An 18,080-nucleotide genomic window follows, 5' to 3' on the forward strand; every position below is an offset into this window, starting at 1 on the left:
ACAATTAAAGGATTAAGAGAGCGACTTGAGAAACTTGAAGTCCTCAAATATGTTTGCAAAAATTGTCTTTATGATAATGCTGCAATAGTCAAAGTTGTATTCTCCTAAAACTTTGCTGGAAAGTTATACTCTATTCTTTGTTCTAAGAATTAGCACATAAAAATTTTCACCTAAATTTTGTTAACTGTAAGCTTATATAAACTTATTTTTGTAATACAGTTGTGTTGCTTAACAACTGGAATATATTCTGAGAAATGCATCAATAGGCAATTTGTTCATTGCGCGAACATCATAGAGTGTTTTTACACAAATCTAGATGATATGGTCTACTATACATCTAGGCTGTATGGTATAGCCTATTGCTCCTAGGCTATAAAACTGTACAACATGTTACTGTACTGAATACTGTAGGCAATTGGAACACAGTTGTAAGCATTTGTGTATCTAAACCTATCTAAACATAGAAAAAGTACAGTAAAGATATGGTATAAAAGATTAAAAAAAAAACGATATACCTGTATAGGGCGCTTACCATGAATGGAGCTTGCAGGACTGGAAGTTGCTCTGGGTGAGTCAGTGAGTGAGTGGTGAGTGAACGTGAAGGCCTAGGACATTACTGTGCACTACTGTAGACTTACAAACACAGTAGACTTTTTTTTTTTTTTTTTGGTGTTACAAGGCAGTGCTCTAACCAGCCAAAAACACTGTCTACTTAGGCCACACTAAATTTATTTAAAAAAAAATGTCTTTAATAATAAATTAGCTTACTGTAAAATTTTTACTTTATAAACTTTTTAATTTTTTAAAACTTTTTGACTCTTTTGCAACAACACCTAGCTTGTATAGCTGTGTGAAAATAAAAAAATATTTTCTTTCTTTATATCCTTATTCTATAACCTTTTCCCTATTTTTAAAATTTTTTATTCTTTTAGTTTTTAAACTTTTTTTTTTAAAAACTAAGGCACAAGCACACACATTAGCCCAGGCCTGCACAGGGTCAGGATCATCAGTATTACTGTCTTCCATCTTTACATCTTGTCCCACTGGAAGGTCTTTGGGGCAATAACATGCATGGAACCATCATCTCCTATGACAATAATGCCGTCTTCTTTCTGTAATACCTCCCGAAAGACCTGCCTGGGGCTGTTTTACAGTTAACTTTTTTTTTTTAATAATTAGGAGTACACTCTAAAATAATAAAAAGTATACTGTAGTAAAGACGTAAATCAGTAACAGTTGTTTATTATCATTATCAAGTGTTATGTACTATGCATAATTGTATGTGCTATTTTATTAATGTCAGGCACAAAAATTATTATAGGAAAAATAATTTATTATTTTGTAAAGAATATCCTGTATAATATAGGAAACTAAACACAATATTCTCTTAATATTTGGTTCCCAGAATGGATATATTCAGATAATAGTTATTGTCAGTTCATTGCTGACTAAATATACTTTTAAAAATTCTGTAAGGGCAATGGGCTTGAGTGTATTTTTGTGTTATTGATTCCCTCTTTTTAGGAAGTTTTTACCTGATACAATGGTTTTGAGACTTTGCACATTTTATATTTTAAAAAAATACCTTCCTTGTGATGGTGGAATGAGTCTAATTATAGTTGATACCAAGTTTGTTTATAGTCATTCTATTTAATTTATGCCCTTATCTCATACATTATCAGTAGAGAAAGCAGTTCGAATTCACAAGGCATCTGTATATGCATATGTATTTAATGGTTTTTTAAATTATTTCCCTAGGAAACATAACTTTTGCAACAATGATGGAAATTCTCCGAGATAAACCAAGTGGTATTAATATGGAGGGAGAATTCCTGACCACTGCAAGCATGGTTTCTATTTTACCTCAAGACTCCAACCTTCCTTGCATTCACTTTTTTACAGGGACTCCTGATCCTGAGAGGTGAAGGCACAAAATACTATAAACTAGCAAGAGGTCAGGGGGTGGGGTAGAATCATTAGTACATTGATAATTTTATCAAGCTAAATTTTTGTTATGTAAATAGGACAATAATTTTTTTGATGTATCTTCTGTTCAAGTTTTAGTCTGCAATTTCCATACGTGCACAACTGTTCTCACTTTTTATGGGAAGAACATGTTAATAGTTTTTTGTATGCAGTTATCCCTACTCTTCCTTCCCACAAATGTACTTAACATTGTCAATAAAAGAAACTAGATAGGTTTTCTTACTCAGATTTCAATATTATAATATTAGATGATTAATAACTGTAAAAAGGCTAAATGATGTTGTTGTGCTAGATTTACTTATGCACTCATCTAGAAAATACATACATGTAAAATTTAAAATATCAATAGTTCAAGTTGTATCTTAACTAGGATTTTTATAGACTAATTTGTCATTATTATCTCTCACAAAACTTAATGCATGTTACATTTAGAAATTATTTTATATTTACTATCTTTTAGTGTTATAGTCTTTCATATTATTAAAGATATTTTCAAGAAAATGGAATGAAACCTGTCTCTCTTGTTAATATTGGTGCAGATTTTCATGCCAGGTCCTAATCCTCAATCTGCAGCATTGAGGATTATTCTTACCTGACAACTGTGGCATTTGAAGTAGGAAATGGCAAACTATTACTTCTGTTATGGCACTGTTTATGTGCCAGGCCCTCTGTTAGGTTGATGGGAATGTGAGACTAAATAAAATGTGGTCCCCTGCCCCAAAGCAGATCCCAGTGTACCAGGGAAGACAGGCATGGGTATAACTAATATGACGGGAACAAATTAGTATATAGCATCATTAATAGAAATATCTTATTAGAGGGAATCTTAGAAGACTTAGAATAATGCTGAATTATATATTGACATGTCAATTTAATCAAGCCTGTTTCTTCTAGATCTGTTTTTAAGCCTTTCATATTTGTGCCACATATTTCACAACTATTGGATACCAGTTCACCAACATTTGAATTTGAAGATCCACTTAAAAAGAATCCAGGCTTCAAGATTAAGCCTGACAGAAGACACCCACTCTACCAAAACCATCAACAGGCATTGGAAGTAATAGAAAATAATGAGGTACAATTAGATTATTTTCTCTGTTATATCATTAAGAATAACTTAAAGTGTGATTCAATTCATATTTTGAAACTTGGAGTGTCAGCTTTCTTTCCTTCCTTCATATAAAAAATAGGTTTTGAAATAGTGTAGATGCTCAGACTATAGTAGAGCTGTATTATTTTTTACCTTTAGTTAAGAATACATATGCTGTGAATCTTATACAGAAATTTAGTATATTAAACATAATAACAATAGCCAATATTTATTGAGCACTTACTATATACCATATTATTAAGTACCATAATACTTTTACATAGATTGTTTTATTTACTCTTACATTCACAACCACTTTATGAGATAGGTACCATTATTATCCACATTTTACTGATAAGGAACTGAGACTAGGAGAGTTTAAGTAACTTAGTGTATGTCCCACACCAAAAATTACAAGGCTTCTGAAGAGCAGTTAGCCTGGTCTCTTACATAATGGTCTTAGTCATGTAGCCCAAGATTAATATTAATTGAAAGTGACTTGAGACCCCATAGACTTAAAATAATAATAATAGTAATAATAATCAGTTGTAGTTTTATAGAAATGATATATGCTCCTTATTTTAAAATGTAAGCATTATAGAAGAGCAGTATAATCACCCAAAATCTCATCTCCAGATGTTTTTATTTTTTTCTGGCATAGATAGATAATTTTACAATATCCATACCTCTTTAGCCTTCCCTACCCCTCCCCGCTCCACCCCAGAGAAAAAGAATAGATAAGAAGGAAATGGGAGGGCTACCTACAGGCAGCCATCAATTGACTCAAGGCAACGAAGAAAAAGAGTGGCCAGTTTATATCTTTTCTTGACTGTTTCTACCACCTCCTGATTTTTCTTTCCTATAATTCCTTTTACTTTGTCAAAGCATACACATTTACATTCTTCCCACATTTAAATGAATTTTCCTCTAGGTAATTATTTATTTTTGTCTGTAGTATATTTGCCATACCTTTTTTTCCCTCCCTTATTTCACTTAGGCTTAAAACAAAGAGCTCTGCCAGACTTCCTGTTTGCTATGAATTCTTGATGCTGCTCCTGCTTTATGTGGGACCAGTTTGTTATCACTCTGACCTCCAGTCTAAACACAATTTTGTTGCTTGGTGGCATGGATTGAGGGGTAAGCACTAGGAGCCAATTTTGTGTACTGACTGGGGCCCAATCCACTGTGCCAGAGGTGTTATCTACTCCCTTTATCCTCCAAACTCAGAACAGTGCTGTGAACAACAATGAGCCCTTTGGTGCTTTGTGCCTTTGCTCAAGTCCCGTAGTGATATGTTTCAGGAGCTTCTACTCTGGAAGGATTTTCCTTTATTCTTCCTTGAGCAGCTTCCACACAGCCCTCATTACTTATGATAGTTCTCAAGAGTTGTCAGGTGCCTCTTTCCCCTTAGTACTGCTTCTGGGAGGTGAGTTTTGTACACTTAATACTAAACGTTTGTTAAACTAAATTAAATTGCTGATTGACATTTTTTGCAAAGTAATATTGAAATAAAAATTTTAAGGTTGTTACCGTTTTAGGCTTTATTTAACAGGCATTAAATGTTGATTGACAATATAAAGTAGGAGAAAGATAATGGAATTTGAGGAAAGAAGTGTCAAAGATCTGGGTTCTAGTCCTGGCTCTGCAAATACAGTACCTACTTTTATGTTTTAGGGAGAATCAATCCTACTGGTAGTTTAATTCACATTTTTTCGATTACTAGTGAGATTGGAAATCTTCTTCTTTGTTTATTGGTCATTAGTATTTCCTTTTAAATGCCTTGCCTATTTTTTTTAGCTTATTTTTCAATTGATTCTGGGTTTTAGGACTTTTTTGCCTCCAAGAGGCAAAAATATATGAATATTAACTCTTTGTTATAATGCAATTTTCATCTCAGTTTACTGTTGGACATTTAACTTTATTGTCAGACAGAAAATTTAAATTTAGTCAATTATATTTCTTAGTCTTTTCCTTTAGGGCATCTTGATTTCATGCTTCAAAAGGACTGCCTGAGCTCAAAATAAATATAACTTCTGTATTTTTTTCCAGAATGTATGTGTGTTTTAAAAAAAATTTAGGTCTTTAATCCGTCTGGAATTTACTTTTGTGTATGTCCTGAAGTAGGGATTTTAGTTTTGTTTTCCAAAAAAGTAACCAATTATTCTAATACCATTTATAGACAAAATCCACTTTTTCTCCACTGATATGAAATGCATTGTTTTCTCGGAAAAAAGTTGATTACAATTTCATATTGAAGTCCATGTTATGGTTTAGAATCTTTGTTTTGTGGAGTTCTGCTCCATATGGTTCAAATATTTTTAATTATGCTCACTTCCTAGTAACTTTTTTTTCCTATATACTTTTTCTCTCAGTACCTACCTGATAACTGATCATGGCAATACATCAACAATTTAAAAATTGCTCCTTTCTGTAAAGGTTATGGACCGTTTTTCCCCCTTCTTGAAAGAAGGAAGCCAGGGGCCGGCCCGGTGGCGCACTGCTACAGTGCGCCGCTTGGGAGCGCGGTGGCGCTCCCGCCGAGGGTTCGGATCCCACATACAGACCGGCCGCTCACTGGCTGAGCAAGGTGCGGGCGCAACACTGCGGGTTGCGATCCTGTTGCCGGTCCCGGTCCGGTACGGGCGCGACACAGAGGGTTGCGATCCGTTGCCGGTCACGAAAAAAGACAAAAAGAAAAAAAAAAAAAAAAAGAAAGAAGGAAGCCATAGAGAAAATGACTTTTCTTTTAGTTGCTTTTTTCCTTGAATATTACTGTTCTATTTCTTAAATCTAATAATACTGGTTTTAAATATAGTAGATCTAAATTCATAAAAATATCTCTGCCTCAATTTCCAGCAACCTTTCCCATGTACAATTAATATCAGATTTTCAATTGTCCTGTTGTCTTTCAGGTTTCTTGCTTATATACTAGTCCTATATAATTGTTCTTGTCTTTTCTACTAAAAGTAACTAAAAATTTGCTATTAATGATTAACTAAATCTAGAGCAGTGATTTTTCCCAAAGAATTTCATTCCTTCTATATCTAAAGAATAGGAGGGAAACAAAACCAGAGATAGAAACCAGAATGAACAAACCTGTCTGTAGAGGTAGGTTGGAATTTGGTTAGACTCGTGTGTGTTTGCGTGTGTGTTTACTTCTATATTTTTAATTTTTCAGGAAAAAGCCAAAACAATGTTGGATAACATGAGGAAACTGGAGGAAGAACTATTCAAAGAGATGGAATCAATCCTTCAAAATAAGCATCTTGATGTGGATAAAATCATTAATCTCTTTCCTCAGTGTACAAAAGATGAAATTAGAATTTACAAGTCAAATATTGGTTCTTAGTGATCATATAAATGGTCAGCAATCTTTCTCAAAGTCAGAATCTATTACCTTAGTAAGTGATAAAAAACTAGTTTGAACAGATCTGATTATTCTTTAATAGCATTCAAATGATGTCTTGACTATTAAAATGACATATAGTCTTGCTGAAATACTGAGAAAGAAAACACTGGAATTGGACACATATATTATGGGATAGCCAAGTGTTACTTTATGTGATGGACTTGCATTATTTTTTTTAGCCACAGTAACTTTTTTGTCATAATAATTAAGTATTCAATTCTGCATAAAGTATGAACCATTAAAATGATGCATGGATTTATGTTTATCATAATTATGTAGTACCCTCAAATCATTTTCTCAATTACATCAAGAAAGCAGATTTTTCTTTAGTAATGGAAAATATCTCAACTGGTGAGATTTTTGTGCTTTTGGCATTACCTAGCTCTAACAAAAAAAATTTCTAGATTTACACATTAAATCTTTGTCATTACAGTGTATTAATTTTGCAACTGCACTTTTATTAAACTCAAACATGCTCTTTGTCAAGAGTTGGCTGACCAGTGAGCTTGTAGCTGTTATTGTCCAGCATTTTTTGAGGCCATTCCCCTTTATGGGCTTTTATGTTAAGATATTTTTCAGAAGAGCTTGTCTGAGAGATTAGAGAATGGAATAAGAGAACCAAGAGCTTAGGAGACACTGTTTCTGTGTGTCAAATCTCTCTCATCTTTTACTTCTGTTCATTATGAACATTATAAATGAATATCTTCCCTAAGTTTATAAAACTTTGTTAAAGTTACAAGAAAATTACCAAGTAAGACTCAAAATTGTAAATATAAGCTAAAATCCAACTCAAAATAACATTTTTTGTTTCGAGAAATGTCCATTTTTGGTATTTGACTAATGTCCATTTGGTATTTGTTATCATTGCAATTAGGATTATAATAAAGAAGTGGGTCATTATATTTAAAGAGTGCCCAGGAATTTATTTTTAAAAAGTTCTCATAAAAACTGTGATCTGCCTAATATTGTTCTTGTCTATTACAGGGCTGCCATTACACAAAGGAAAAGATGTCTGACTCAAGTACTCAGTTGATTCTGTTTGCCTTATATATGGTTCAGTTATAGGTTGTCCCTAAATCATGAAGACCCCTGACCAAACCCTATTTTCCTCTCTCTCCCTCTCCTATCTCCCCCCTCAATATATAAGGGAACTAAGGGTAAGCAGTTCATTGATTTATCCAGGGATACATACTTGAATCTTATTTCTTTCTGTAGGTCCAGCATATTTTCGCTTTCTCCTTTATCACCACCCTGGACCAAACGAGGACCATCTCTCACCTGGACCTGCAGTGAACTGTTCTCCTGCACCCATTGTTGTTCTTTATTTCCATCCATGTAGGTAATGCTGCAAGAGTGATCTATTAAAATTTTAAATCTGATCACGCATTTCCCTCCTAAAACTCTTTTTATAAAAGTCAACTTTATTTTTTAGAGCAGTTTTAGGTTCACAGTAAAATTGAGCAGAAAGTACAGAGTTCCCATATTCCCTTGTCCCCACACATGCATAGCCTTCCCCACTATTAACATCCCAGCACCAGAGTGGTACCTTTGTTACAATCAATGAAACTGCATTGACACATTGCCACCCAAAATCCCTAGTTTATTAGAGGTAAACCTTGGTGGTGAACATTCTGTGTGAACAAATGTGTAATGACATGTATCTACCATTATAGTATATAAAATAGTTTAACTGCTCTAAAAATCTTCTGTGCTATGCCTATTCATCTTTCCCTTCCCCCCACCCCTAGCAACCACTGATCTTTTTACTATCTCCATAGTTTTGCCTTTTCCAGAATGTCATATAGTTGGAATCATACAGTATGTGGTCTTTTCAGATTGACTTCTTTAGCTTACTTAGTAATATGCATTTAAGTTTCCTCCTTGTCTTTTCATGGCTTATTAGCTCATTTTTTTTTAGTACTAAGTAATATTCCATTCTCTGGATATACCACTATTGGAGAACATCTTGGTTGCTTCCAAGTTTTGATAATTATGAGTAAACCTACTACAAACATACATGTGCAGGTTTCTGTGTAGACGTGTTTTCAACTCATTTTGAGGAAATACTGAGGAGCGCAATTGCTGGATCACATGGTAAGAGTATGTTTAGTTCTGTAAGAAGCTGCCAAATTGTCTTCTGGAGTGGCTACCATTTAGCATCCCCACCAGCAATGAGTGAGAGTTCCTGGTGCTTCACGTCCTTGCCAGCATTTGTTGTCATTGTCAGTGTTTTGGATTTTAGCCATTCTAATAGGTGTGTAGTGGTATCTCATTGTTTTAATTTGTAATACCCTGATGACATATGATGTGGAACATCTTTTCATTTGCTTATCTGTCATCTGTATATCTTCTTTGGTGAGGTGTCTGCTCAGATCTTTTGCCCATTTTTAAATCAGATTGTTCATTCTCTTATTGTTGAGTCTAAAACTCTTAAAGAGTTCCAGTCAAGATGGTGGAATAGACAGTCCCCAGCATCACTCTCTCCCACAAATCAACCAATTTACAACTATAAAAATGTAACAACAGCCAAGCTGGGTCCACTGGAGCTCAGGGGAAAAGGAGGAGAGACCCACAGAGTTCATGAAGGCAGGAGAAGCCACAATGAAAGAAGGAAAAAACTGCTGAGAGGGTTTCGGGCCATGGCCACTCTAAGGCTGGAGCTGCTGAGCACACGGAGCAGGAGCCAGCAGAAGCTGTAGCTGTGCTCTTTGGATGGAGTTGCTTGGAGGCAGCAGGGAAAAAGAGGGCCTTGGTGACCCCCAGGAGAGCAAGACCACTAATAGGGTTCCTGTAGAACCTCAGGAGTGAGGAGCCAGAACAGCTGAAAAGGGGAGCCATTCAGAGGCTGGTGAGTCATCACAAGGGACTGGCGCATGTCTTTCCCATGGGAAGTGTTTGGAGCATGGGCAGTGGGGGGGATGGGCCCACTGAGAGAACACTGGGACACAGCAAGGACAGCCAATCTGCCCCCCAGTCATCACAGGGCCACTGAGAGGAGACTGGTTGGGAATGCAGAATTGCATGGGGTGCAGTTTGATGAAAAAACTCAACCCCAGATCAGAGTTTCTAAACAACCCAGGTGCACTGGGTCTCTGGAGAGCTGGAAGTACCTATAAGGTCAACCATTAAACCCTGAGCTGCACAAAAAGCCTTCCCTAGGGAAACAGCAGCAAAGCAGCAATTTAGTTCAACCACACAGTTGAAGTACTGGTCCCTAGAGGAAGTTCCCCAGTTTTAGAAGTAAGCGAAGGACAAAAAATCAGTTCTGGCCCAAGCACACCACCAGCACCTTGGGGCCTGCCAGAAGACCTGAGGTATGGAGTTCAGGACCAGACCCCCTACACACACAACCAGGCACACTGCCAGAGCCTCAGGGCCCACCCAGAGGCCTGGGGCATGGATCCAGGGACCAGACCCCCCCTCACAACCAGACACACCACCAGTACCAAGGAGCATGCCAAAAACATCACCTCCATGTGAGTGGCCCACCACAGCCACCACAGTCACCATGGCTGCCGTGAAAGTAGCTAGACATCAACCACCATGCAGATGGTCCACCAGCCATTGGAGTGCATTGACACAAGGAGAGTCACCAGCAGAGACCAAAGGAAAAAAGAGGATGTCTCTCTCCACAAAGCCCATTCCAGAATGACAGAAGAAGCATCTGCTCTATGATAATCAGATGGTCCACCAGCCACTGGAGTGCATTGACACAAGGAGAGTCACCAGCAGAGACCAAAGGAAAAAAGAGGATGTCTCTCTCCACAAAGCCCATTCCAGAATGACAGAAGAAGCATCTGCTCTATGATAATACTGGGGGACCTGATCACACCTCTCAGCATTGGACAGATCATCTAGGCAACAAATCAACAGAGTTACTATTACTCTTTCAGAGGAAGAGAAGAAATCTATCAGTGATGGGAGCAGGGAGGGAGAGTGGGATAGGGAGAGATTGGACAAGGGGCATAAAGAATAAGTACAATTTGTAACAATATACATATTAGTAATACTGATTTGATCAAGATATGTCAGCATTGAATCCCCAAAATATGTATAGTCAATTATGATTCAATAAAAAAATTTTAAAAATTAAAAAAATAAAAGCCTCTTAAAGGCTCATTGTACTTAGGTCAAAGTCCCAGTCCTTAACAAATACCTGATCTATATTTTATATACCCTGTCTTTATTTTATTGCACTTTCACCATTGTTTAAGTTTCAACTATTCTGCTCTTTCAAGTCCTTAAATGTGCCCATTCCTTCCTCATGGCTGTACCTCTGCTGACACCATTCATTCATTCTATGGTGGGCCCTCCTACTCCCCACCCCCCTTTATATTAGTAGTTCTTTACCTCCTTTGAAGTTTTGCTGACACATGACTTCCTCAGGGAAGTTTTCCCCATACCACCAGGTCAGTTCTCCTGTACATACCCTTAGGACCACATGTGATCCTGATTACAAGTTAATTATATGTATAACACCTGTCTTTCATAGACTAGAAGCTCTATGAGGATAGGAATCATATTTGTTCCCACTGTTTGTGCTCAATGTTCAATATTGTGTCTGGCACATGCTAAGTTCTCAATATTTGTTAAATGAACATTTAAGTACTGATGGAAAGAATTTACACAGCCCTCTTCTCTGCCTGTGGAAATGTAAAGTTGAAAAAATTAGCTAGACAGTCTATTTGTACAACTTGGTATCCTTTGATAAGTCTTAAGTGAACCTGTTGCCTCTTTCCATATTAAAAATGGAAATAATAACTCTCTAGAGAAAGACAAGGATTATTACAAGGATATGTGAATTAATTTCTAAAACAGTTAAGAGACTTTCACTCTGTAAATCAAATATGGTAATTGAGCTGTGAGTACTTGTATGGGTAATTAATGCCTTGTGGTATATCTTAGAAAATTTAAGGTTCTTAAATTTCATCTGTATCTTAAGAGTAAAAAACATAGTAGCTGAAATTAAGCTTTTTTTTGGTCAACGTTTGAATTATATTATTATTTATAATTAACCAAGGGAACCAACCAGTGGAATAACCTAATAAACTGTGTTTTAGGGAAAGCTAGTTTGTTTGATCTTTGATGAAAACTTCAGTTTATATATTATAATCTTCAATCAAAAATTTTGCCCTGGAAATAATTATGCAGCCTAGAATTTTGTAAAGTTAGTTTCTTCTTGTAAAATTTGCCAATGACAGGTCTACAGAGTGAATGTTTTCTCTTTTTAGTTAATTACTTCAGGCTTTTATCATACTAATTACAGAAATTTATAATCCTGTCTTTTTCTGAAGAATGGTGATAAAATTTATGATCGTGAACTGTGTTTCCAACCATCACTGATCACATGACTACCTATACCCAGAAGTATAAAGTAATTTAATATTTTGTATGATATGAGATAAAAAGAGACAAAAACGAAGACCTACATTGTTCTGCATAGCCAACATGTAAAACGAGCTTAACAATTTTTTGCTTTTAGAAATTTACTTAAGGGCCAGGCTGTGGCTCACTTGGGAGAGTGTGGTGCTGATAACACCAAGGCCACAGGTTCAGATCTTATATAGGGGTGGCCGATTAGCTCACTGGCTGAGCGTGGTGCTGACAACACCAAGCCAAGAGTTAAGATCCCCTTACCAGTTATCTTAAAAAAAAAAAATTTACTTATCATTAAATGTGAAGTACACCTTATCTTCTAAAAATATTGAAAGCTCAGCACAAGTTAGGCATGGGATCATTCAAGGAAATTTTTTTTTTTTTAAATCTTTTTCTCTAAAATATTGAAAGCTCAGCACAAGTTAGGCATGGGATCATTCAAGGAAATTTTTTTTTTTTTTAAATCTTTTTCTCTTGACCAGTAAGGGGATCGCAACCCTCAGCACAGTATTGTCTGCACCACGCTCAGCCAGTGAGTGCACCGGCCATCCCTATATAGGATCCGAACCTGCTGCCTCAGCGCTACCAGCGCCACACTCTCCCGAGCAAGCCCCGGGGCTGGCCCCATTGAGATTTAAGAAAACAATTGACAATGCTGAAGATTAGTATAAAAGGGGTAGATTTTGTTTTATTTATTTATTTATTTATTTAAAAGATGACCGGTAAGGTGATCTTAACCCTTGACTTGGTGTTGTCAGCACCACGCTCTCCCAAGTGAGCCACGGGCCGGCCTTAAGGGGTAGATTTTAAAATTGTATCATTTTTCCAGCTGTGACCTTGCATACTAAAAATTATGAAATATATGAAAAGGACTCTACTGCCGTATTGACTCATTCTTTTTTTTTTTTTGGTGGCTGCTCAGTACAGGGATTCAAAACCTTGACCTTGGTGTTATCAGCACTCCCTTCTAACCAAGTGGGCTAACCAGCCAGTCCTCATACTGACTCATTCATAAAGTGTTTACTCAATGCATAACTGGGCAAGGCCCTGTATGTCGAACCCATAGTTTCATGAAGAATAGAACAATCTCAAGAAACCCATTTAAGAAAACATTAAAAACCTATAGAAAAGACTTCTATGATGGCTTCTACATTATTCATATTACTCAAAGAAAAGATGTCAGCAATGCAAATCAAATTAGGTATTTTATTGAGAAACTTGCTTTGTCAGTGAGAAAGTAACAGTTACAAATATTTTTATATGATAAAATTAGCATATCCTTAATTCTAAAAACGTCTCTTAAAAGCCTTTATTATCTGAAACTGCATATCATTCTGATCTGGGGTTTTCTTTTAGCGTGTCCCATGGAAAAAGATATTGCACATTCCATTTGTGCAAATAACAAAACATATGTAATATGACTTGTTCACAAACAAAACAAATTCTCCACTTGAGTTTGAGTTGCCTGCATGCATGTGAATTAATATCTCTATTACTGTAACTAAAAAGTCTCCAGGTACAGCAATGAGGCTTTACAGCTCCTCCTGAGCATTCAGAAAGTTCTAATATTGTCATATTAAAAAGAAAGGTTCCGTAGCAAGCCACTTCTGCTTAAAAACATCCCCATTCCCTAATCATAATTTAAAATTGATATAAGTTAATTCTACTATAAAGTATAATTTACTTGTTAAATACACTAGGCTTCCATGCGAGTTTTTAAAAATTATTCTCATATATTTGTTGCATTAAAAGGACAATGACATTAACCCTATAAATTATTTTCTAAATGGCTTTTATATATGAGACACTAAAAGTATGAGATAATTAAATATTTGAAACATGTTTTAAATTAGTTAAAGCAGCACTGACACCTAATAATTAAGTAGATGTTCAAAGGTCATGTGACTAGATCTCTTTTTAATTTACTCAAAATAGAGCTTATCTGAGGGTGCTATGGTCTAAATGTTTTGTGTCCCTCCAAAATTCATATGTTGGAATCTAATCCCTGATATGACAGTATTAGGAGGTGGGGGATCTTTGGGAGGTGACTAGGTCATGAACGTGGAGCCCTCATAAATGGGATTAGTGTCCTTATAAGGGGCTGAACAAACTACAGTTCTTTCCTTCCACCATGGGAGGCCACAGCAAGAAGGCAACATCTATGAACCAGAAATCAGTCCCTTATCTAATCTACTGGTTCCCTAATCCTGGACTTCCAGCCTCCAGAACTGTGAGAAATAAGTTTCTGTTGTTTTCTGTTTTTATAAGCTATCCAGTTTATGGTATTTTGTTATAGCAGCCTAAATGGACTGAGAGAGGGCAACATTTAGTAATTTAAAAATTTATAGATTTTTATACATGGACGTTTAATAAGAATTCTAAATGTAACAATCAGATGCTACATTTAGATTTTAAAATGTTGGCTTCAACTATATAGTGGTTTTGGGTTTTTGTTTTTGTTTTAACTTCAGAGAATAAAATAGAAAGGTTATCCTTCTGCATGGTGATGCTGTGTGCAAATACCAGAAACAATACATCACATGGCAGTAGTTTTGTTGATAAAATTTAAATGAATCCGCCCAAATTATTATTTGTAGTACAAAAGTTAAAGATCAGATTATATTTCTGTTGAAGGACTGTGGAGATAATATTTATGGAGGTTTTTATTCCCTTCCTAATGGTGCTTACTAGTACTTTGGATAGAAAAGAAAGAAAAGACAAACCTTAAAAAAATAATGCTTGTGGTTTTTAAATGAGTACTACTTGTCAAGGAAATGGAAAAAATAAAAAGAATAAGAACCTCTTATTAGAACCATTAACATTCTTTTTTAGGAGGTGCTATCAGTAAATAAATGTAAAGTTATCTTAATTTAAGGTCCACTTCCTGCCAGCAAGTGGCAATTTAAAGGAAAAGTTAATCAGATGTTGATTTTGAAATTATAGCAAACAGATGCAGAAAGCAATGATTTTAAAATGTTGGCACATTAGTATTATTTACAGTAATTATTATATTCATTATCAGAACTTCAAATTTTGATTTGGTTTTCTCTTTTTCCTAAGTTGGTTTCCTATGTGTTTTACATACACATAAAATCACAGACCCTTAGCATGGGGTGGGAATGCATCTTGTCAAATTTTGTCGAACAGGCAACTGAGGCTTAGGTTGTAACTTGCCTAAGGTCACACAGCTAAAATGTAACACATCTGGGACTAGAACATGATTCCTTATGGGGTTCTCCCCTTCATAATTTAGGTCTTACGGGAAAGTGAGGAGGGGGATGAATGTTCAATTTCTTTATATCTTTCTTGTTGCGAGGTGTTTGCATTAATAACAGGAGGACTCTGTTCAGGATTCTTCTGAAGAAATCTGTAAAACAAGTACTCATCCCGAAATTCATATTCGTTGGTAATATGTTGGATGACTCCGCCTTGCACCAGTCTATCTCCGTATATCACAGCTTCACCACGGTCAGAGGCAAGGCCAACTTCAATTAGCCAGTTCACCAGGTCATAGCCACAGAAGGTCCCAGCAGAAGTCTTTGCACCACACCTGTATGTCAAAGGAATGATTCACCCATATGTTCTGTAAATCTGGTATCAGCACTGCATGATAGAGGACAAGCAAGGAAAAATAGAAGGAAACAAGGAAAGACAGCATGACAGTTAAAAGTATGGCAGGAATGAAAGTTCTGAATATAAAGGGTTTGCAAACTCATCTGACTCAAGAAACACCCACTGGAGAAAAATAAAATATGCCAATAATGCTTGTGAAAAAGAAACGTTTAAATGGTAACCAAAAATGACATAGGTAATATAAATGCATCTACAAGGAAATATTTTTTTTATAGTAGCATGGCCTTTTGTGATTAGATCTATCCTATAGATGGCTGAATATTATATATTTCAAATTTATACTCTTATACTAGGTAATTGTCTCAGAAACATTAAATATTTTTCACAAGCTCTTGATAAGTGACTATTTCCACTAAACTCAGTTTATTTTCAGCTCCATATATACCATATATATATATATATATATATATATATAAATACATGTATACACTATATATATATCATAATGCCCACAAGTAGCCTTTCTTCTTACCCTCAGCAGTCAAGAAAATTTTCCACTAAACTCAGTTTATTTTCAGCTCCATATATACCATATATATATATATATATATATAAATACATGTATGCACTATATATATATCATAATGCCCACAAGTAGCCTTTCTTCTTACCCTCAGCAGTCAAGAAAATCATATTGATGTGTTTGTCAGGAATTTGCTTCAATAGGAAGCTAGGAAATGATAAGTAAGATCTGTCTTGCTACAAATCTAAGATTTAAAAATGTACTTTGGTTATGAATCTACTTCTTGATTGTTTAAAATTTGTCTTCCTAAAGCAAATATGGGGTGCCTTAAATATGAGCAAATAAACAAGAGAAAGAGAAATGCAAAAGAAAAAATTACATTAATTCTGTACATTTTCATACAAATATGCAACAGACAACATGAATCTGTCCACAAACATCGTTCAAGCTATAAAACCTAAAGTGCCTTACAACAGGAGACAATGGATGAAGATCAAGATGAAATGAGAAATAGGTGACAAAAATGTTAAAGTATTTAAGCATAAATGAATATACACTAAAGTTTCATATAAAAAATAGAAAAAAGGTTAATATACATGAGAAATTTTCTCAAGTACGTAAAATCACAATAATTTAACATCAGTATTTCACTTAGTGATATCTTAATTTATGTTTTGCATCTACAAACATCACTTTTAACAAAAGCCTGAATATTACAACCTGTGTCTGAGCCTTCTTGCTGCTCTATGATTTTTAATTTATAGCTTAACACCTTCCATCCTATACACCAACTGAATAATATCTTTCCTGATGACTGTGATTAGGCAGCTGTAACAACAGCCCTTGGAGTTGTACAGAGTGGCAGAGAATGTGATGCTGCACAGGCTGTAGAGCCTGGAAAGACATGAAACAGGCCAGCATACCACCAGCCAGTGCCCGTTCAGCCATCTGGAACTGAGGCAGCCTGGCAGAACTGTAAATGGCAAGAGCTATGCTTCCTGACAGTTGTCAATCATAATGGGCCTGACAGAGCTAATGTGGAGTTCTCTCTTTTAATTTTAAAAAGCAATTTTAAATTGCTATCCGTAGGTGGTACTTTGAAATAATTGTCTTGGCCTTATAGGAGTGGAAAACTGACTTTTCTACATAGTTTACCATTGCTGGAAAATGGGCCAGCCCCATCACATATTATCATCTAATTCAAACAACCCTGAGAATCAGGTATTTTAAAGAAGAGGGAAACTGAGGTTTAGAGAATTGAACTTGCCCAATGTCACACAGCAAATAAGTAGCAGTTTAGGAGCTGAGTTCTAGTCCACCCCCAGAAAATCCCCTTTCCACTATGTATACCAGACTACCTTCTGATAATAATGACACATCTATTAAATATAGTGGCATAATATATATAAATAATCCCAAATAGTAATTTTCATAAATTTCCAAATTTTCAGTTATACATATAAAAGTATTAGGTTCTTTATGTTTTGTTTTCTTTTGTTTTCTCTTTTATGACAACCAAAACTATTGGCGCTATAGCATTTGTTTATTCATCATATCCTACCACATACTCCAACTACATACTTGCAGATTAGAAGAATAAGTATAATATCACGGACTAAAGATTAGGACTCGAGGTGAAATATAAACAGCAGAATTAATTAAGAGGCAGAAATTTCATTTCATTTTCTTGACAACAGCAGTCTTAATATGCAATAACATACATTTAGGAAATGGGAATATAAAATCATTTCTAAATCCAATGTATCTCAAAGTTTTGTGAGAGACACCAATGGCCAATATGAAGTGAATGTTTTTTGTTTTTTGTTTTTTTAAAGATGACTAGTAAGGGGATCTCAACCCTTGGCTTGGTGTTGTCAGCACCATGCTCAGCCAGTGAGCTAACCGGCCATCCCTATATAGGATCCAAACCCATGGCCTTGGTGTTATCAGCACCACACTCTCCCGAGTGAGCCACGGGCCAGCCTGAAGTGACTGTTAATATGCTACAACATTTTGGTTCATTCTTTTTTTTTTTTTTTTTTGTCTTTTTGTCTTTTTCCATGTCCGGCAATGGATCGCAACCCTCAGTGTTGCCCCCGTACCGGACCGGGGACCGGCAACGG

The 18,080-nt window shown here is 35.7% G+C and overlaps 2 protein-coding genes across 4 annotated transcripts in view; one reads left to right on the top strand and one right to left on the bottom strand.

The window, feature by feature from the left end:
* The window catches only part of SCRN3 (secernin 3), a 37,063-nt gene extending 29,670 nt beyond the window's left edge, over positions 1 to 7,393 (top strand). The window contains exons 6-8 of the mRNA XM_008568384.1: positions 1,759 to 1,921; positions 2,881 to 3,061; positions 6,255 to 7,393. Coding sequence (XP_008566606.1) covers positions 1,759 to 1,921; positions 2,881 to 3,061; positions 6,255 to 6,425 — 515 coding nt within the window. The 3' untranslated portion in view covers positions 6,426 to 7,393. The remainder of the gene's footprint in view (positions 1 to 1,758; positions 1,922 to 2,880; positions 3,062 to 6,254) is intronic.
* Positions 7,394 to 14,144: 6,751 nt separating this feature from the next.
* Positions 14,145 to 18,080, bottom strand: part of GPR155 (G protein-coupled receptor 155) — a 46,420-nt gene continuing 42,484 nt past the window's right edge. For 2 of the 3 annotated variants that reach the window (XM_008568387.1, XM_008568386.1), the window contains one exon: positions 14,145 to 15,411. In XM_008568387.1, coding sequence (XP_008566609.1) covers positions 15,111 to 15,411 — 301 coding nt within the window. In that variant the 3' untranslated portion in view covers positions 14,145 to 15,110. Of the gene's footprint in view, positions 15,465 to 18,080 lie in introns of all 3 variants that reach the window. The other variant, XM_008568388.1, reaches the window with a different exon arrangement.

This window comes from Galeopterus variegatus, unplaced genomic scaffold (genome assembly GCF_000696425.1).
Source record: "Galeopterus variegatus unplaced genomic scaffold, G_variegatus-3.0.2 Scaffold405, whole genome shotgun sequence".
Taxonomy (NCBI): domain Eukaryota; kingdom Metazoa; phylum Chordata; class Mammalia; order Dermoptera; family Cynocephalidae; genus Galeopterus; species Galeopterus variegatus.